The sequence below is a fragment of the Tachysurus vachellii genome, chromosome 26, assembly GCF_030014155.1.
Source record: "Tachysurus vachellii isolate PV-2020 chromosome 26, HZAU_Pvac_v1, whole genome shotgun sequence".
Classification (NCBI taxonomy): Eukaryota; Metazoa; Chordata; class Actinopteri; order Siluriformes; family Bagridae; genus Tachysurus; species Tachysurus vachellii.
The window spans coordinates 14484350-14504349 of record NC_083485.1 but is presented as its reverse complement, the minus strand read 5'-3'; the positions used below and the strand labels follow the sequence as shown (position 1 = coordinate 14504349).

The following is a 20000-nucleotide window of genomic DNA, read 5'->3' as shown; positions in this document are numbered from 1 at the left end:
GGTTTTATCTGCAGAAGGGGGGCAGAAAAATAAAGGAAAGGGGAGGAAGGAGGGGGCAGAGGCTTGATAGAGGAGGCAGATGTTTTTGGTGATGTTGATAGGAAAGAGGGGCACAAGGGGTAGAACGTGGGGGCTGGGGATGAACAGAGGATGTAGGGAATGGAATAAGGGAGACTGGAAAAATAGAAGGGCGAGAGGTGAATAGATGGTAGAGGGGGTTGGGAAAGGGGTTACAGAAGGTAAACAGAGGGTGGCAGGGGAGGATAGACGTGGAAAGGGTGAATGGAGGTGGCACAAGGAGTGAACATAGGGTGGCAGGGGTAAATAGAGGGTGATAGGAGAGGATAGAGTAGCGGGTGCATGGGGTGGAAAGAGATTGCACTCACTGGTAGCTTGATAAAAACAGACATCTGCACATTTTCTCTTTGTGTTACTCACCATTTTTATCATCTAAAGTGTCCTAACTTCACTTTAGCTGAAAACACGAAGGTCAATTATTTTACACAAAATACAGGGATTCTGTTTGAACGCTGTTTATTTCTTATAACTTCTACAACAGTGACCTCATGTGGTGGTGGTGTGGAATCACAGCTTAAAAACATTTGTCCTAATTCAATTTTCAATTTTTTTCAATTCATTTGGCATTATATTATATTATATTATATTATATTATATTATATTATATTATATTATATTATATTATATTATATTATATTAATGGAGGAAGGAATAAATGAAAGACTACAGAAATCATTAGTGTCTCATTTATTTCTTCTTATGGGTTCACTAAGGTTAAGGTTTGTTAAACTGCTTTGGTGTTAGGTTTTAGTGGAGTATTGCAATAATTAATATGTTGATAGTGTTGTCTTTGGTTAATAAACATAAAAATAAATAAAAAAATAAAAAAATAAATAGAAAATACAAACACTGAGAATAAAGAATTTTCCAAAAGTCCAAACTTTGTCAAGAGCAGCTACAAATACATGAAATATTCTTATAGAAAATGTTGTAGAGCAATTAATAATTCAGAAAATAATTAAATGAGAGGGTTATATTTATCGCCGAAATGAGTTTCCTCCGCGGGGTGGCTGGGCGCTCCCTTAGAGATAGGGTGAGGAGCTCGGTCACTCGGGAGGAGCTCAGAGTAGAGCCGCTGCTCCTCCACATCGAGAGGAGTCAGCTGAGGTGGCTCGGGCATCTGTTCCGGAGGAGCAGCCTCGGGGCCTCCTCCCAACCGGGAGGAGGCCCCGAGGAAGACCTAGGACACGCTGGAGGGACTATGTCTCTCGGCTGGCCTGGGAACGCCTCGGTATTCCCCCAGAGGAGCTGGAGGAAGTGTCTGAGGAGATGGAAGTCTGGGTGTCCCTGCTCAGACTGCTGCCCCCGCGACCCGGCCCCGGATAAGCGGTAGAAGATGGATGGATGGATGGTTATATTTATAATAAATAAATAAATAAATAAATAAATAAAGTTAGTTTGGTTTTGTTTTGTTAAAATTTAAACTTTCATTTGGTACCAAATATGTGAATTACTCTAAAATAACGTATTTATATCAATATATAATCCTAAGCAATGTATAGAGTTAACATTGTTTATTTTACCGTAAGATATTTTAGGATATTTCATTTTAACCTCTGACCCTTGGTATAGCCTACAGGCAGGTCAGTATTGAGGCGTTTTTATTAGCATCCGCTAGATGGCGACAGCAGCCGTTTTACTCTAACACGACTTTCCGCAGAAGAAGCGCGAGTTGCCAGGTAACAGAGTTCTGTTGGCTTCCAAATGACTTGATGCTCCCTACCTAGGTGTACTTGTATAAGGGCTAATCACGTCTACAGCGCAGCACTACGTAGTGCACTATAGTTCTATATGGAGTCATTTAGAACGCAACCACTCGATTTATGATTTGAGCGTGTTAGCTGACATTTGTGTTGGTAATCCGTTTGTCGTTAATTACGAAAGGTAGGGTTTATATTTTGTGACATAATAATGTGAATTAAGTTATTAGGGAGTTAATAAACTATATGACAGTCAGCTTCCTTTTGCTAACATTACTGAGGCTGACATTAACCACACTGTCATCTGATGTGGCTAGTTATTATTAAACATAATCGTAAAAGATAGCTCATAACATAAAATTATGCCTCTATGGGATTAATAAATTGTGTGAACATTATTGATTTGAGGGATTTATATGAATGTCGACTCAAATTTCTGAATAACCGGATGGGAGTCGACACTATTTTTATGTAATTATTTAGGAGTCGACTCACATTTCTGAATAACCGGTTTGGGAGTCGACACTATTTTTTATATAATTATTTGGGAGTCGAATCTCATTTCTGAATAACCGGTTTGGGAGTCGACACTATTTTTTATATAATTATTTGGGAGTCGAATCTCATTTCTGAATAACCGGTTTGGGAGTCGACACTATTTTTTATATAATTATTTTGGAGTCGAATCTCATATCTGAATAACCGTTTGGGAGTCGACACTATTTTTTTATATAATTATTTGTATTTGTATATATTTATATTTATTATTATAATTCTGTTTGCCAGCCTACTTTATTGTAAAATTAGGATAAAACAAACAGAACAGTCTATCATACAGACTGATCTGAGTCACTTTTATCTTTCTCGTACTATATCTAGAATCATGGAGCTTCTGCCCATCCTCTGTCCAGAAGATAAGCCCAGAGAAAAGCAGTGGTATACACACACACATACACACACACACACCAGGCTTATTTCCCCATAATATTCTGCCACTGCTGTGATTCAGTGCCTTTTTTCCTCTTTAAACCCTGCAGGTATGCTCTAGTGCCCAGAGGTGAAGCTCCTGGACTCAGCGTCGGTCACACCTGCATGTTCATGCCTTCAGCCATCGGGGGAAAAGGGCAGATTGTGATAGTCGGAGGGGCGAATCCAAGCGGCAGCTTTTCTCACTCCTTTCTTATAAATCTCGGTAATGTCTCATCACAGTCATAGCCTCAGCGATTGTATGCATTACTGTTCAGGAATTTTATTGGAACATGTTTATAATTTCCATGCGCTCGATGTCTCATGACACTTGAGCAAGGTTTTTATGTTGGCTATATAAATAGATTCTGCCTTAGATGTACTTCACACATAAAATGAACTGAAACACTTTTGGTTAATTAAGTGTTGGTTAATGACTTAAGCAATGTCCATGTAATCAATTTTTTCAGACAGTCATGAATGGGACATTCCAGCTTGGGAAGGCCTACAGTCGAGATATGAACACTGTAGCTTTGTGTCAGAGAGTGACCCTGAGAGTCTGTGGGTGTTTGGAGGAGCTGAACAGAGCGGTAACCGGAACTGCGTTCAAGTTGTACACACTACAGGTAATTCCTCTATTGTCCTGTGAGTTGGATTTGAACATAGGTTTTATTACGTATCAGTGTTTTTATGTTTATTTATACAGACAATGCTAATTGGCGGACCCTGGAGGTGAAAGGGACATGCCCGAGCCCGAGAACATACCACACTAACTCGGCGTGTGTCAAAGACAGACTGTTTGTTTTTTCTGGTGGAGAAACTGGGGCCACGCCGGTGACTGACCCCCAGGTTCACGTCTTTAACACAGGTGTCTTTTTTTTTTTTTTTTGCGTAAAGCTATGTATGTCTGTATATTTATGTGTTTGTCTCGGTATTATTCACAAATTGCATTCATCTTTAGAAAAACTAATGAAATATTTGAAGTGAAGCTTATTACCAGCATATTATCCCTACTGTACAATTCATTTTGAAGTAGGTCTTGAAATGTTAGTGAAAGAAACTGCATAGTAATGTATCAGCTGCTGGACTTTATACACCTTAAATACACAATGCAGTTAATGCAAGGAATAATTATGTGTGTCTAACCCTAACCCTTATCTAACCACTTTTTAAAGTAACCTGCACATGGTCACAGTCAGAAAGCAAAGGAAAGCCTCCCTCACCACGGCACGGTCATGCGATCGTAGCCGTCGGATCCGTCATCTACGTCCACGGAGGGATGGCAGGAGAGAAGTTCCACTCTGATATGTTCTGTCTAGATACAGGTACACAGCTTTACACTTTCTTCCTGTCACACACTGGATAAGTTTAAACAGTTTGTGGTATTTTTATGCCTTATTGTGTCCCTCAGAGAGTATGAAGTGGGAGCGGGTGAAGGCTAAAGGAGACGTTCCTCCAGGAACAGCAGCTCACTCCGCCGTGGCTTTGGGGAGAAATATTTATACTTTCGGAGGGATGACGGCAGACGGAGCGAGCAATTCTATGTACAAGTTTCAGACTGGTATGTAAAAGTGAATAGCTTAATAATATATTCTATTCTTGTAACGTTTACATTATATATTTGCAAAAATACCGTTCGGCTCACAAAGCATTTACGTCCGTAAGGAATCGGTAAACAAAATTTTATTTATTCGGTAATAAAGCTCAGATGTAGCTATTTATCATCAGACGTTTCCATGTATCACAGTTATCAGGATAATAATTGAATTTACACTAATGTTAAAGTTTACAGACCCTTTTATTCTGAGCCTGTCAAATATACTGAGATCGATAATGGGTTAAGAAACTGCACCATGTCTTGTTTGAGAGTCGGTGAGTGTCAGTGTGTTGATTAAATTACAAAATATTGTACTAGATGCAAAGAAAAGCCTTGACTTACGAACTTACGAGCAGAACCAAGTACATTACGTGCAGTTATACAGAGAAGGCAAGTCATATAAATAGCATAACAGTCTTGACAATAATCAAGATTACATTCCTTTTTATCACAGACAAACAACGCTGGACTCTGATGAAATTTGAAGGTGACCTTCCACCGAACCGACTGGATCACTCCATGTGCGTTGTGCCCTGGGTAGAAAGGACAGACTCTGGCGTGGAGGAGAAGGGAGAAAGCTGTGAGAGGGAAACAAAGCATCTGTGCTTTGTATTCGGAGGCATGGATACTCAGGGGCTCATTTTCAACGATTGTCTAGTCACTGTGTTAACGTGATGCTATTTAACTACTTTTATTTTTATAATAAACACAAAACTCTTGACAAAACCTGTGTCTAAATGTATTTAATAATGAATAAAAGGTGAGTAAATTGAAAATTATTTAAGTAATAATAAAAGAAAGGACTCGAGGCTCAAAGCAAGAAAGCATTTAGATTAAGTTTTTTTTAATATTATTTTAGCACATTTTATTTTACTATGTGCACCATTTTAAGTAGCAGTGATCGGTGCAGAATATCACCATGTTAGAAAACGTCTTTTAATATGAAATAAGTAGAAAGTCTCACATTTATTGGTACTCATTATCAGAAACTAAATGTAACATGAAAATCAATTTATAAAGTCTGGAATTTTATTTCAGTGAATGATTAATGTCAGTAAAAAAAAAAGTTAAATTGGCTCAATTGGGAAACTATTTGGCATAGTATTTTACTTCAAGAAGTCTGGTTAATCAGCTGACACACCAAGTTCACTCAGGTTACATAACGCCATGCAGAGCCCACTGGGGATGTACCTGAAACTATCCAATGATGAGATTTATAAATGTAGTACAGGTTCTATCAGGGATCATATACATGTTTTAGGAACACCCACCCATCATTTGTTACGGTTGATATGCCTTCACAACCAGGTTTACTTTTGTTAGATGATTCAGGTTTAACACTTAGTTTACAGGAGAAGAGAATATTAATTGCCGTGTTGACTGCTTCCAAAAAGACTATTTTCTACTGGTCATCTAGCATTCCTACATTTGGCATATTTATATTTCGGAATGTGCCGCAGCCTGATTTCATAAGGAAACATAACCAAAAAAAAAAAACAACACAATAATAGGACACCTGCTATAGATTTTGAAGAGATCGGTTTAGTTTGTCAAATGAAGCCATGTGTGAAGTGTTGATCCACACTTCACTCCTGACCTCAAACATTGTTTCTTTCTGTTTACAATTAAATAAAAATCAATAAAAATGAAATGAGGTAAAGTTGAAACATTATGGTACTAGAACAATGATGACACAGCAAGTAGTTTTGTATCAAATGTTTATTCCCATGAGGTTTCAGTAGAAACATTACATTTGTCAGATTTAAATAAATAACTTGAGTTTGTGAACAAATGATGTTTGCCCAGGACCCAACAAACCCACTGAAGTCTAACCCTTCCCACCCCAGAACTCCTCTCCAACTGCCTGAGAACAGCAGCAAGCCTCAATCCAGGCGAACTAAATCTCCACCTCAGTGAAGAGCAACATCTTACCCTCTCTAAATGCTCCAAGTCCTTTCCAGCAGAAAATCATGGTTTATGGTTGCCCCACCCCTTTATACCTTCCCTCACAATTGTCCATCAAATCCAGCAATTATATACATCCGTCCTCTTCACCCCCCCAGAGAGGGTAAGTGCATATCGGGGGGCCGATTGGAGGGAAAAAAAACCAAACAGCTTTGAAATGGACTCAAACCACAACCTACAATTCATCCTTCTCTTCATCACCACCCTCTTCTGGTGGTGGACCGCCTGCACTACCGTACAGCTTGCTGACGATTGGTTGGACGATTTCTTCCAGCTCTTTCTTTTTGGCCTGGAAGTCTTCGATGTCAGCGTCTTGGTGTGACTCGAGCCACTCAATCTTTTCTTCCACGGCTTTTTCGATGGTCTCCTTGTCTTCAGAAGACAGCTTGCCTCCCAGCTTCTCCTTGTCCCCTATCTGGTTCTTGAGCGAGTAGGCGTAGCTCTCAAGCTCATTGCGGGAATCGATGCGCTCTTTCAACTTCTTGTCTTCGTCAGCAAAGCGTTCAGCGTCGTTTACCATGCGCTCGATGTCTTCGGGTGTCAACCGGTTCTGGTCATTTGTGATGGTGATCTTGTTCTTGTTGCCCGTGCCCTTGTCTTCGGCTGTGACTCGTAGGATACCGTTGACGTCTATTTCAAATGTGACTTCGATCTGAGGAACGCCACGTGGTGCTGGAGGGATGCCTGTCAGGTCAAAGGTGCCCAGAAGGTGGTTGTCTTTCGTCAGAGGGCGCTCACCTGAGGGGAGAAAAAAAAAACCTTTTAGGGACAGGCTGAATTTTTTATTTTTAATAAAAGTTTAGTGTAAAATACCGTAAATAGTTTTTACTAATTTTAAAACAACCTTACCTTCATAAACTTTGATGGTGACAGTTGGCTGGTTGTCTGAAGCTGTTGAGAAGATCTGAGACTTCTTGGTGGGCACAACTGTATTCCTGGGGATCAGTTTGGTCATCACACCTCCAACAGTCTCAATGCCAAGAGTCAGAGGGCACACATCCAGAAGAACAATGTTTCCTGTAGATGTGATAAAACATCATTAGCATACCGTTGCTTTTTAAAAAGAGGGGTTTAACAACTTAACTGAGGATTTCCCAAAACTTACCTGTATCCTCCTGACCAGAAAGCACACCAGCCTGCACAGCCGCTCCGTAAGCTACAGCCTCATCAGGGTTGATTCCTCTGGATGGCTCTTTGCCGTTAAAGAACTCCTTCACCAGCTGCTGGATCTTGGGGATACGAGTGGAGCCACCCACAAGGACAATCTCATGGATTTCAGACTTCTTCAGGTCAGCATCTTCCAGCACTTTCTGCACAGGCTTCATGGTGGAACGGAACAGATCCTGTGATAAAAAAAAGCAGGAAAAAATTTAAAAGGTTTAATAAAAATTAAAGCAAGTTTCATATGCTGAATAAGACGTTACACAGAGACTGCAGAGGAATCTTACCATGTTCAGCTCTTCAAACTTGGCACGGGTGAGAGTCTCAGAGAAGTCTTCACCCTCGAAGAAGGACTCGATCTCAATGCGGGCCTGGTGCTGAGAAGACAGGGCTCTCTTGGCTTTCTCGACCTCACGGCGCAGTTTCTGTACAGCGCGGCTGTCCTTACGTACATCCTTTCCAGTCTTCTTCTTGTACAGCTTGATGAAGTGATCCATGACGCGCTGGTCAAAGTCTTCACCACCAAGGTGAGTGTCTCCGTTGGTGGCCACCACCTCGAAGACACCGTTATCGATGGTCAGCAGGGAGACATCGAAGGTACCACCACCGAGGTCAAATACCAGGATGTTCTTCTCACCATCCTTCTTGTCCAGACCATAGGCGATAGCAGCAGCAGTTCTGCAATAACAATAATGGAAATCTGAGTATCTCAACACAATAAATTATATAATACTATACCAATTATAACTTTCCTAGAAGGATTAGAAAATGGGGACTGGCTTACGGCTCATTGATGATTCGCATCACATTCAGACCAGCAATAGTACCGGCATCCTTAGTGGCCTGGCGCTGAGCATCATTGAAGTAGGCAGGGACAGTGACCACAGCATGTGTAACCTTTTATTAAAAAAAAAAAAAGTGCCTATTACTATCCCATGATATGTAGTGTGAGCTGATTATTATTTAAAACAAAAAACACATCACAACTTACAGTCTTTCCAAGGTAAGCCTCTGCAGTTTCCTTCATCTTGGTAAGAACCATGGCGGAGATCTCCTCAGGGGCAAAGGTCTTTAACTGACCAGCTCCAACCTCCACCTGAATATGGGGCTTAGACTTCTTCTCAAGAACCTAGAAATGTTCAAATAAAAATGCCAGTCAAGCACAGGACTCTTCAAAAACATTTCTACAGTTGAAAACATAGATAACAGACATAAGCACCCACCTTGAAAGGCAGATATTTGATGTCCTGCTGCACAGTTGAGTCGCCCCATGTACGGCCGATTAGCCTCTTGGCATCGAAGACCGTGTTTTCAGGGTTGGAGGTGAGCTGGTTCTTGGCGGCGTCTCCAATCAGACGCTCTCCGCCGCTGGTAAAGGCCACATAGGATGGAGTGATGCGGTTACCCTGGTCGTTGGCGATGATCTCCACGCGGCCATTCTTGAACACGCCAACACTAAATATAAACAAAGCAATTTTAGATACAATTCCAATAATCAAATAAATATATGCTTGTAGACTTCAATAAGGGAAGCATCGCAAACTCACCAGGAGTATGTTGTGCCAAGGTCGATGCCCACTACAGTGCCGACATTTTCCTTCTTGTCGTCATCGTCGGCATACACACAGCCGACCACCAGCAGAAACAGCCCCAATACTCTCATGTTGGGATCTATATCTGATCTGACTTCTGCCTGTTAAAAAAAATTAAAGTTTAAAAAATATGAATTCTATTACAGTAGAAATAACAGCAGGTGCCGCCCTGACATCACGTGGGTTTAGCCATACCAACAGGGGAAAAGAAACGACTCACACACAGGCCAATAAAACTAACATTAAAATTCATTTTCAGAAATGCATCCTACCTACTTAACCGTCTACCTACTTAACTGTAAAACGAGCTTCTAAAAAAATGCTTGTAGCAGAACGCAAGGTTTGCGTTACAAAGCTAGCAAAAAGGTAGCTGCACGATTATAAAACCCCAATGTTAGCACGTAAACTACATTAACGCTGCAAAAACACAGCGCTTTATGGTATTAATTAACTGTTAATAATCAAAATACTTCTATAACACCGAAAAAACTTTTCTAACGCTTTTTTTTTCTGACAAACTATGCTAAGCTAAGCTATGCTAAGCTAAGCTACTAGCATGCTAACCCGTTAGCAGTCATGGAAAACGCTAGAATGTGCGCGAGGCGAATTTTAAACGGCTATTTTAACCACTTATCAGTACAATACCGACTATAATAAATTTATTATTATTATTATTATTATTATTATTTTTATTATTATTATTAAACTACAACCTTTACTTTAGAGCTTTATAATTTTTAACTTCAAACACATTTTTCTCATTCTAATAAAAGTTCAATGTTAAATGATCATATCTTTACCGATTAGTAATATTTACTTACCGTTAATGTTGTAGAGGATTAAAGTGAATTAATAAGAATCCGTCAATACAGGTTTCTCTGTCTGTTTCTTTACACTGTGTCTGGATCAGTTCTCTTCGTGTCGCGGTGTAAAATAAAACGGGATGAATGACGGCGCCTGTATATAAGCTGTCACCGTTTTCCCGTCGTGGAGGCTCGGGATTGGTCCATGCGCATCTCGTTGGAAGACGCTGATTGGCTGAGACCGGCACGCTGGCCTTTCCTCATTGGCACACGTACCGGTGTGTGTGGCGTCAAGAGTAGGCGAGTATCTGAGCTCTGATTGGACAACGCGTTGGCTATTTTCTTAAAGACCCACATGAGCTTAGTGTTGCAAATGTTTACGTGAGAACAAACACTAGAAAATGTATGTTTTAGACGTCAAACATACTCAGTAAACACTGACATAAGTAAAATAAACATTGATATACAACTAATATTGACATATATGATAAATACAATATCGTTTACATCCTTAAGACACCGATACTACAACACTATGTGTGTGAAAGCACAGAATCTAATACTATCATACAGTTTAGATTAATAAGGCCACAATAAGATATCTGATGATACCACTTAATCTGCTAGAGTGTAATCCTGTTCGATTCGATAATCTCTGATCGATATGCAAACAACTTTGTTTAGAATAAGGTGATGAATTACTACAATGTAGAGAAAGACTATGTCAAGTATCAGCTTTACAAATCCTGTTAGCCGTCTAAATTATTCACACATTAGTTTAAAAAATACTAATTATTATTTCCACACATGTAAACCGATTAATAGTCAATTATACGCATGTGATTCATGTTAAATGAACACAAACAGAGAGAACACTGGGTCAAAGTGAAAGTGTTTCTTATGCAAACACACTGTAAACTAAGTGAACAATAAATCTCGTCCAATCAGAAAATACTTTTTTAATTTGGAGTTAACACATTAAAGTTCCTGCCAATCAGTAATAACCATCAATCCCAGTGCTCTGATGCAACCAGAAAGAAACTTTAACTCATTTAATAACAGAATGATTCGTAGATCCAGAGGACTAACTTATCTTTTGATATAATAGTCTTGGCTGAGTAGTCAGTTGATGAGTCATGTGTAAAAACATGTATGATGAAAATAAAGCCATTAGAGTGTAATTGTTTGTATAATGTCTTCACTAGTCATTCAATCTGGTCAGGGTAAGTCCAGAGGGAACACTGGGCACAAAACAGGAATACACAAAGAATAGGACATCCGTCCATTACAGAACAACCTTTATAGTACTAGATATAATTTTAGAATATTCTGCTAAATTAAAGCACAATTCAGTAGCAGCACAACATGAATTATTGGTAATAGAGAATCAAAATGGAATTAGATTAGATTAGATTAGATTAGATTGTAGAGTAGAAGCTAGTGAAGTGTTTTATAAAATAAAAAATAAAAAACTTTCACTAAAACAAACCATCACAATTTTTACAGATACTAAGACATACATTCATTCATCTTCTACCGCTTATCCGAACTATTCTCTTTGGACCAGGGGAGGAAACCGGAGTACCCGGAGGAAACCCCCAAGGCACAGGGAGAACATGCAAACTTCACACACACAAGGCAGAGGCCGGAATTGAACCCCGACCCTGGAGGTGTGAGGCGAACGTGCTAACCACTAAGCCATGCCCCTTATAAGACATACAATGGATATTTAATTGAAAAAAAAAAAAAAAACAATATTCTTGTTTGGAAATCGTAAAGTCCTGCATACTTAGACATATTGTTACAGAGATAAAATCACAGAATAGCATAATAGTACACAGAATAGGAACCTGATGGAATATTGTACAGGACCTGGTGTGAATGATCTGTTACAATCAAAATAAGAACACATTAGAACACACGGATAAATATTAAATTCTATAGCATAATGTAGAATTAGAATTCTATTTTTTTCCATTAGGGTGACTGTAGTGATGCAATATTTGCTGTGTGCTGCTACCTCACAGAGATAAGTTCAATCCTGAGCTCCGGTTGCTGTCTGAGTTTTGTGCCCTCTGGGCTCTTTGATTTCCTTCCACCTCCCAAAACCACACAGGTAGGTCTACTGTCTCTGTTAATTGCCCCAACATGTAAATAAGTGTGTGTATAATGCTCTGTGATGGACTAGCATCCCATCCAGAGTGTATTCCCACCTCACGCTCAATATTCCTGGGATAGACTGAATGCAGAAAAATAAATGCATAAATGACTTTCAATTGAAGAAATTATTAAAAGTAATCTCTGTCTATAAAACCATTATGCTGAATTCCCATAGAAAGAGGATTTCCTTGAAAATCGCTTTCTGGTGAAATTAATAGCATTAATAAGCAGATATGATACATTTTCCCTTAGACGGACATAAAGACAGAGATATGGATCTCATAGATACTAAAGACTATAACTCCAACAATGTTAAGGCAATGAATATTTGTGCGAAGAATGGAAGCTGTTTATTGTTATCTGTTTTTGATCCCCCCTTATCTGTGCGGCTTAAGGCAGATTTTGAAAATCCATTAATACCTTGATGAATAAGAGCTTCTGACTTGTATGATTACAAGGGATTTGTTGTGGAAATGAATAGGAATGTATAATAGACGGTGTGGCGTATGAGAGACGCTGCATTTCAGTGATAAGGTATGCTCAAGCTACTCAGTTATGGCTCTCATAACCCATGCACAGGTGATGTTTAACATCTCGCAGTTTAGGCCATGGACCAGTTAAATCACACCAGGGTTTGTCTCACACACACACACACACACACACACACTAACCTGAGTATATCCTATTGAAGCACCATGGTCACTTCTGATGCCCGTTATAGCCTCAAAGAATCATAGCTTCTAATGCCAGACAATTTATCTTTCTTCTAAAACCACAACAAGAAGGATTTCTCAGGGCCTTTGCACCCCTCATTTGATACAGTGAAATCTGATTTCATTTCAGGCCAAAGCCAGATTAGCTGAATCTCCTGTTCTCGCTAACACCTTCACAAAACTGCCCAGATTAGATGGGATTTTTTTTTCTTCAGCCAATTTATACTTTTTTTGTGCTTTCTGTATAGGGGGATTATGTTTTGTTTCCTTTCTTTAATCTATCGAGTAAATGGGGGGTTTGACACGAAGCACAAGGAGCAGAGAGAGAGAGAGAGAGAGAGAGAGAGAGAGAGAGAGAGAGAGAGAGAGAGAGAGGGGGAAAAAGATTCGGTTCTCTATGAAAGTTCTCTGCTTCTTTGGAGTCCCAGAGCAGAGGAGCGCAGCAGACCATGGAGATGGATGAAGCTCATGAAGCTCAGAAAAAAACATTCGCCTTCAGTATTGACAGCATCCTCAGCAGAACGTCTGAGAAAAGTGACGAGAGCAAACCGAGCACAGCTGCTGACTTAAGACTCCCCAACGAGGATGGACCAGATCTGGAGTCAGGAGCGACTACAAATCCTGTGGAGCCTCTTCATCACGTCTGTGTGTGCTGCTGTTACTGCTCACACTGTGGAGAGATGCTCCAGGCTGATTACCTGCCTGCTATGTGTAAGATTCGCTGTTTAATTCTGATGAACTCGTTGTAGATTTTAAGTTCATTTTAACCTTCCGCTTAAATAAAATATAATTTCAGCTGTATTAAAAGCTTGTGAACTTTTAACTTACTAACAAATCATAGAAGAAGAAAAAGTAGTATTTAATGTAAACCCACACGATACACTAGCATCTGTATATAACGACCGCTCTGGGTTTATTATTATATTTACTGATAGCTGTTTAACTCTCATTAGTTTATGAAGGCAATTAGTGCAATTAGTTTTTTTGTAGTGAATAATGTTATTGTAGGTGGGATCAGACTAAGCTTAAGACACACAATGATATCTAGCAAAAAACTTAAATCTATAAAAGATGAATAAAACATTTTGGTAAAGTTGATTATTTACTTATAAGAGCATATTTCAAACTTTTTCATTTCTCGTATGTCATAGCAATTTGTCAATTTAAATTTAATCATGAACAGCATGTAATTACCTGTTATTGCTCATGACTTAACTTAGAAGTTATAAACAGCTGTTTGAACATCATCCTTAGTTTGTTAATTTCTTGAACCATTTTTTATTTAATTTAGAGACATTTAATGATTCCCCAAACAGGACAATCAAATAACCCTTAAGTGTTCTAATTATGTATATTGAGTCATGTGACATAAAAAGCAAGTAAACTTTATTTATGCACTTTATATAATTTGATCAAGAATGAATAGAAACTACAAAACAAGTTCATAGTCTATATATAGTATAGCCTATATAATAACTATACAATTTAGATTGCACTTGTGTTGCATTTCAGCCTGTCAGTTTGCATGGAGCAAGAGAGCGCTAACTGAGACAAGCCCGACAGAAGGTCAGAGGAGAGAGAGTTTTGGTCAAATCCAGAAGCGGATCCGGCGTCACCGCACCATCTTCACCGAGGAGCAGCTAGACGCTCTGGAGGAGCTGTTTGTACAGAACCAGTATCCAGACATACACACCCGTGAGCAGCTTGCTGAGAGGACTCACCTGAGAGAGGAGAGGGTCGAGGTGAGAGCTAGCTACATTCTATATCATACATCATCTTTTGGAATGCTTTACAAAAACAGGGTATGTGTAAAAATTCTGTGAATAATCATGGTGATGTGTGTTTAGGTGTGGTTCAAGAATCGTCGAGCGAAGTGGCGAAGACAGAAAAGACTACAGTTTAGTCTCCATGGGCAGGATGAGTGGAAAAATGTCCTGCATGGTGACTGAAATGCTCTCATATGCAAATATGTGTGAGCAATGTCTTAACATTTATTAAATGTATGTTTAGTCAAATACAAAGGTTTTCTTTTTTTCTACATAGTGTTTTGAATAGGAATTAAAGGATATACACCACTATTTCACAATATACACTACATTTGCAGACACCTGACCATCACATCCATATGATGGACACCTGACCATCACATCCACATCTAGCTTCTTTTTTAACCATATAGAATGTCTTTGTCTGCTGTAGCTTTACAATTTCATTTTACTGAAACATATAGACTCAAACCTATTCCAGTGTGACAAAGCCCCTGTGCACAAAGCAAGCTCATTGAAGACGTAGTGTGTTAAGGTTGGAGTGGAAGAACTCAAGTGTCCCTCACCTCAACACCTTTGAGTTCGAGCTCCCTGACCCCGACACCCTTCGACAGCGACGCTTCAAAATCGAGTGGAAATTCTTCCCAAGAGAGTGGAGATTATTATAACTGTAAAGCAGAGAATACATTTATTTGCAAGCACATATGGGTATGATGGTGATGTGTCGGCATATTTTTAGCCAAATTGTGTATTTACATGAACTAAAAGGATTCTAGGAAACTGTTTAAATAAAACATAGTTGTACACGGAAAGAACACAACTCATATATTAAAAAGATCATAGGTTGAATAATTTAAATATTTAAATCACGGTTAGAAAGAGAATTGTAAACTTCTGTACTGCTTTGTTTTTGGCCATTTTTATTAAATTATTACTGTCATAGATGAAGAAAAGTGTGAAAACCAACATATAACATCTTTTATTAATATAAATGTATTTATTTGTCTTTTATTAATGTGAAAACATTTGCACTCTGCTGCAGAACAAACATTATTATCTTCATTGAATTTGGTTTGTCAATTTGTCATTATTTTTCAATTAGAATTAACTAACCAATATTTATAGTTTTTATTATTATTATTATTATTATTATTATTATTATTATTATTATTATTATTATTATTATTATTAAGTAAAGATTACTCTCTGATGAAGCGTGGAGATGAAATATACTGTATAATGTTCATATGTTTTCATTTTAACCAATAAAATCAAATCCAGATTTCAAATTTCCTGTGTTAAATTTTACAGAAAAAAGATTCATAAAAAATCCAAGCAATAACAATCTCATGACGTTTCTTATGTCACTTGACCAGTGAGCATCAACAACGCAGTATCCCAAACAGCTCCTTGTTTCCTTTCTAGGCGCACTACATAAGACAAGACAGACTTTTTTTTCTTACACCCTAACTAGTGCACACTTCATTTAAAACGAAGCGGATTGGGACAAAGCCGCTAAGTTTCATTCCTGCTAGCCGGTTTAGTGTGTATGCTAGTGCAATACAGCAGTAAGTAAAGAGTTGTTTCAGCTATGATATTATAGAAAATATTTAAGTTGATTTTAACAATAAACAATAACAGATGCTCTATGTGCTAATAACATGTCATGAAGTCTTCCTTTTTTGTTATTTATAAGCGACAAAGTTAGTTTTGCTAGCTGAGTCAATAGAACAAGCTAATGGATATTTTAACTAACAAAAATGCTATTGTTGCTTTTCTAGATATTATAATGTTGTGGTATTCATACGATAGTCAATGTTTAGTTTAGCGAGATAATTAAAAATGATTTAATGTTTGTTTAATGTTTCACTTTCCTTTCTTGGGTTTTGAAAGTGGAAGAAATAAAACTGACAAGATAATCAGTGTCTTTTAAGTAAAATAAAATATGAATGTACCGTTACGGTATATGTATAGTTACCGTTTTACACAAGGATATTTGTTTAAATGTCAAATGTTAAAAACTATATCTGTTCCATGCTCTGTCTGTCTGTCTGTCTGTCTGTCTGTCTGTCTATCTATCTATCTATCTATCTATCTATCTATCTGTCTCTGTCTGTCTGTCTGTCTCTGTCTATCTATCTTATATCTGTTTATCTATCTATCTATCTATCTATCTATCTATCTATCTATCTATCTATCTATCTATCTATCTCTGTCTACCTGTCTATCTTTCTATCTTTCTATCTGTATCTGCCTATCTATTTAGATATATCTCTTTGTTTCTCTGTCTATCTGTTTATCTCTCTGTTTGTATACCTATTCATATGTCGTTCTGTTTCTCTGTTTGTTTTTAATATAGTATGTCGTCATCGTCTCTAAAGTTAAGGTTTTTCTCTTACAAGGTTGTCATGTCTCGGTCGAACTCCACCGCTTGGAAAGCACACACGAACCCGTCAAAGACGTCTTCATTAAAAGGCAAAGGGCTGAAAGACATCAGGGTCAATGAAGAAGTTAAGATTGCGGTGAACATTGCGCTGGAGAGGTTCCAGTACAGCGACCAGAGAGGTGTGTTTTAGTCTAAATGTATCAGAAGGGACCATCAGGAACCTGAACTTTTGCTTGAATGTGCTGGAATATGAGTTTGTATAATTTTCAGATGTTTGATAAAGAAACAATTAAGCTTGGGTTTGTTAGAATTTATTAATTTATTTTTTGACACTTTCACATTTTATGCTGCAGTCAGTGAATTTTCATGTTTGTGATATTTGGGGAGATTTTTCAGCTTTTCATGGAGATGTCAATAAAATATCTAGTCAGAGGAGAAGTTCAAAATGGAAATGCAAAAAAAAAAAATCCTCATTATACCTTTAAAGAGCATAGTCAGAATACATGATCACCCAAGAGCATTACATACAGCGTTGTAATGTAGAATACTTTCTTATATACACATAGAGATGGAGTTTCCTTCTTCGCTGACCAGCACAGAGAGAGCATTCGTACATCGCCTCGCACAATCTCTGGGTTACGTTTCAAAAAGCAGAGGGTAAGTGTGTGTACCTGAGATTACTGTCTTAATAAAACAAAATAAAATATTCTTGATATTGTGTTACTACCTGTACCTGTGCTGTTACAGTAAAAGAATACACCGTGTTCTCACGATATGGAAGAAGGACTCTCCAGAGTCAGCTCAGTCCATTATGACCTTTAAGCTTACCCACAATTCCAAGCTTGTGGTTCAGAACCTGCTGCAGAGGTTCCCAATTACCAGTAAAGAGCGTACTGATCTGCTCCAACGCACCGAGAGAGGGCTCGTGGCTTCTCCCGAAGCTGCTGGTAAACAGTTATTCATATATTATTATATTATTATATACTCTTATTTTGAACCATCGCTGTTACAGACTAACAGTACAGACTGCAATTGATTTAGATCAGTTACTGGAGCTCTGATTACAGAACATGAAATCTGTCCTGATTTTATTTCATAATATACATTTGTAAAAAGTTAAGAAAATAATAGCAAAAAAATGAGAAAAATAAATACAAACCATTAATATGTAAAAAAAAAATTATATTACAAATAATGTATATTCATATGAAACAAAAAAGTTAAAATTGTTTAAAAAAATAATAAATAGTAAAATAATAAAAAATGAATAGTATTTATTAAATGAAAAAATTATATTACAAATATTATATATTCATATGAAACAAAAAATAAGAAATAGAAATAAATAATATTATTTTAAGAAATAAATAATAAAAAAAGAATAGTATTTATTAAAAATGTATGAATAAAAGAGAAATTTGATATTAAAAAATAAACAAACACATTAATAATAAGAAATTGTGACATATGTATTTATCAAGGAATATAAGAAAAATATATTATAATATATTTAACATTAAACATTTTCCCCCAGGTAATGGAAAAGACAAGAACAGGATAAGCGGGCCCCTAAATAACAAAATCCCACAGGTCCCTCAGAAGAGAGGCCCCTCTGAGCTGGAATCCTTTCGGAGATCGCTGCCCGTCTACGAGCGGCAGGAGGAGATTGTGACCACCATCAAGGAGAACCAGGTGGTGCTGATTGTGGGTGAAACGGGCTCAGGAAAAACCACCCAGGTGAGGTGCACATGTACAGCTGCGTGAATTATTATTATAACTAAGTTCTTTAGAAGTGCCTAAAGAAAATAAGCTGTCCTCTTCTGCATGCGTTTTTTAGATTCCTCAATTCCTGTTGGACGACTGCAGCCAAAAAGGAAATCCCTGTCGCATCTACTGTACGCAGCCCAGAAGGTTGGCTGCTATTGCTGTGGCGGAGCGAGTGGCAGCAGAGAGAGGAGAGAGCGTCGGTCAGACCATCGGATATCAGATCCGGTTGGAGAGCAGGTAGGAATACGTAACACATTTCAGTGTATTTACTTTTACTTTTCATTAGTTTGGGTGTCTACTGCGAACATTAACTAAAAAAAATAAAGAAATAAGTAACTAACAATTAATTAAAAAATAATGTATCTATCTATCATCCATCTAGATCATCCATCGATCTGTCTAACCTTTACATAAGTCTAATTCAAGACAGTCCATCTGTCCTTTTTATTTAGAACATCCGTCCATCCGTCTGTCAAGCCAAGCATTTAATTAGAAAAAAAAAGAAACTAGAGCACTTAGCATTATTATATTTGTACCTCTAACTCTCTTATTTATTGATTTACATGAGATATCTTTAACATACTGAATATGACCACACAAAGCGATGATCAAGCCTTGTTCTTTTGTCTAGAGTTTCTCCTAAGACCTTACTAACGTTCTGCACAAGTGGCGTGTTGCTCAGAACACTGATGGCCGGAGACACTGTCCTCTCCTCTGTCACACACGTCATTGTGGTAAACACTCATTTTTGATTATTTGTATTCTGCCGATGTCAGTACAGTGAGTGTCGGTACCTGTAACTCTTTCTGTTAACGGTGTGTATTTTAAGTGGTAATTGTTCAAAATATCATGTTGACACAGTATTGATATTAATTGCTTGGCATTCAAGGAAAAACAGCCTTATCAAGGCCTCATGAACGCTATTTCAAGTGTTTATCTACCTTGCTTTGTCTTAGGACGAAGTCCACGAGCGAGACGGCTTGACGGATTTCCTCCTGACCAAGATGCGGGACGTGCTCCAGAAGATGCCTTCTCTGAAGCTCATTCTCTCCAGCGCTGCCCTGGATGTGGACCTTTTCATCAGATACTTTGGCCTTTGCCCGATTATTTACAGTGAGTAAAACAAATAACATCCAAATGCGTAATTCATTATTTTGTAGTTCGGTTAGAAAACTATCACACCAATATTTGGAGACACCATAGAATATTGTCACCGTTCCTGATTTTTAAACACATTGGAATGAATCTTTATACATTACACAGCCAAATGTTTTAAAAGATATCTTTATGCTGTAGTTAAGGGACGGCCGTATGACGTAAAAAGCGTTTTTCTGGAGGACATTTTG

The 20000-nt window shown here is 38.0% G+C and overlaps 4 protein-coding genes across 4 annotated transcripts in view; 3 read left to right on the top strand and 1 right to left on the bottom strand.

The window, feature by feature from the left end:
* The first annotated feature begins 1842 nt into the window (after positions 1 to 1842).
* Positions 1843 to 5067, top strand: rabepk (Rab9 effector protein with kelch motifs). The gene is made up of 8 exons (XM_060863364.1): positions 1843 to 1962; positions 2658 to 2714; positions 2816 to 2970; positions 3215 to 3370; positions 3451 to 3612; positions 3920 to 4069; positions 4156 to 4305; positions 4796 to 5067. Exons 2-8 carry the CDS (start codon positions 2662 to 2664, stop codon positions 5014 to 5016), a joined length of 1047 nt encoding a protein of 348 aa, XP_060719347.1. The 5' UTR covers positions 1843 to 1962; positions 2658 to 2661; the 3' UTR covers positions 5017 to 5067.
* Positions 5068 to 6042: 975 nt separating this feature from the next.
* On the bottom strand, positions 6043 to 10038 carry hspa5 (heat shock protein 5). Its single transcript, XM_060863362.1, has 9 exons — positions 9881 to 10038; positions 9015 to 9160; positions 8691 to 8922; positions 8459 to 8596; positions 8252 to 8364; positions 7755 to 8145; positions 7412 to 7649; positions 7156 to 7323; positions 6043 to 7044 (listed from the first exon to the last, which is right to left on the bottom strand). Exons 2-9 carry the CDS (start codon positions 9128 to 9130, stop codon positions 6482 to 6484), a joined length of 1959 nt encoding a protein of 652 aa, XP_060719345.1. The 5' UTR covers positions 9131 to 9160; positions 9881 to 10038; the 3' UTR covers positions 6043 to 6481.
* Positions 10039 to 13184: 3146 nt separating this feature from the next.
* LOC132841396 (homeobox protein goosecoid-2) lies at positions 13185 to 14684 on the top strand. The gene is made up of 3 exons (XM_060863751.1): positions 13185 to 13446; positions 14248 to 14477; positions 14583 to 14684. The coding sequence occupies exons 1-3, from the start codon at positions 13185 to 13187 to the stop codon at positions 14682 to 14684; spliced, it is 594 nt and encodes a 197-aa protein (XP_060719734.1).
* Positions 14685 to 15996: 1312 nt separating this feature from the next.
* ythdc2 (YTH domain containing 2) overlaps positions 15997 to 20000 on the top strand; it is a 13398-nt gene continuing 9394 nt past the window's right edge. The window contains exons 1-9 of the mRNA XM_060863113.1: positions 15997 to 16069; positions 16904 to 17066; positions 17454 to 17544; positions 17635 to 17834; positions 18422 to 18624; positions 18725 to 18891; positions 19286 to 19388; positions 19611 to 19767; positions 19951 to 20000. The exon at positions 19951 to 20000 is cut by the window's right edge and continues 58 nt beyond it. Of these exons, the coding sequence (XP_060719096.1) occupies positions 16910 to 17066; positions 17454 to 17544; positions 17635 to 17834; positions 18422 to 18624; positions 18725 to 18891; positions 19286 to 19388; positions 19611 to 19767; positions 19951 to 20000 (1128 nt within the window). The 5' untranslated portion in view covers positions 15997 to 16069; positions 16904 to 16909. The remainder of the gene's footprint in view (positions 16070 to 16903; positions 17067 to 17453; positions 17545 to 17634; positions 17835 to 18421; positions 18625 to 18724; positions 18892 to 19285; positions 19389 to 19610; positions 19768 to 19950) is intronic.

Coding starts and splice junctions, on each gene's coding strand:
- rabepk (XM_060863364.1), top strand. CDS start 2,662: ATGGAGCTTCTGCCCATCCTCTGTCCAGAAGATAAGCCCAGAGAAAAG. Junction 2,715..2,815: donor AAGCCCAGAGAAAAGCAGTG/GTATACACACAC, acceptor TAAACCCTGCAG/GTATGCTCTAGTGCCCAGAG. Junction 3,613..3,919: donor GGTTCACGTCTTTAACACAG/GTGTCTTTTTTT, acceptor CACTTTTTAAAG/TAACCTGCACATGGTCACAG.
- LOC132841396 (XM_060863751.1), top strand. CDS start 13,185: ATGGAGATGGATGAAGCTCATGAAGCTCAGAAAAAAACATTCGCCTTC. Junction 13,447..14,247: donor TGATTACCTGCCTGCTATGT/GTAAGATTCGCT, acceptor GTTGCATTTCAG/CCTGTCAGTTTGCATGGAGC. Junction 14,478..14,582: donor TGAGAGAGGAGAGGGTCGAG/GTGAGAGCTAGC, acceptor ATGTGTGTTTAG/GTGTGGTTCAAGAATCGTCG.
- hspa5 (XM_060863362.1), bottom strand. CDS start 9,130: ATGAGAGTATTGGGGCTGTTTCTGCTGGTGGTCGGCTGTGTGTATGCC. Junction 8,146..8,251: donor ATGCGAATCATCAATGAGCC/GTAAGCCAGTCC, acceptor TTGTTATTGCAG/AACTGCTGCTGCTATCGCCT. Junction 7,324..7,411: donor TTCTGGTCAGGAGGATACAG/GTAAGTTTTGGG, acceptor TCACATCTACAG/GAAACATTGTTCTTCTGGAT.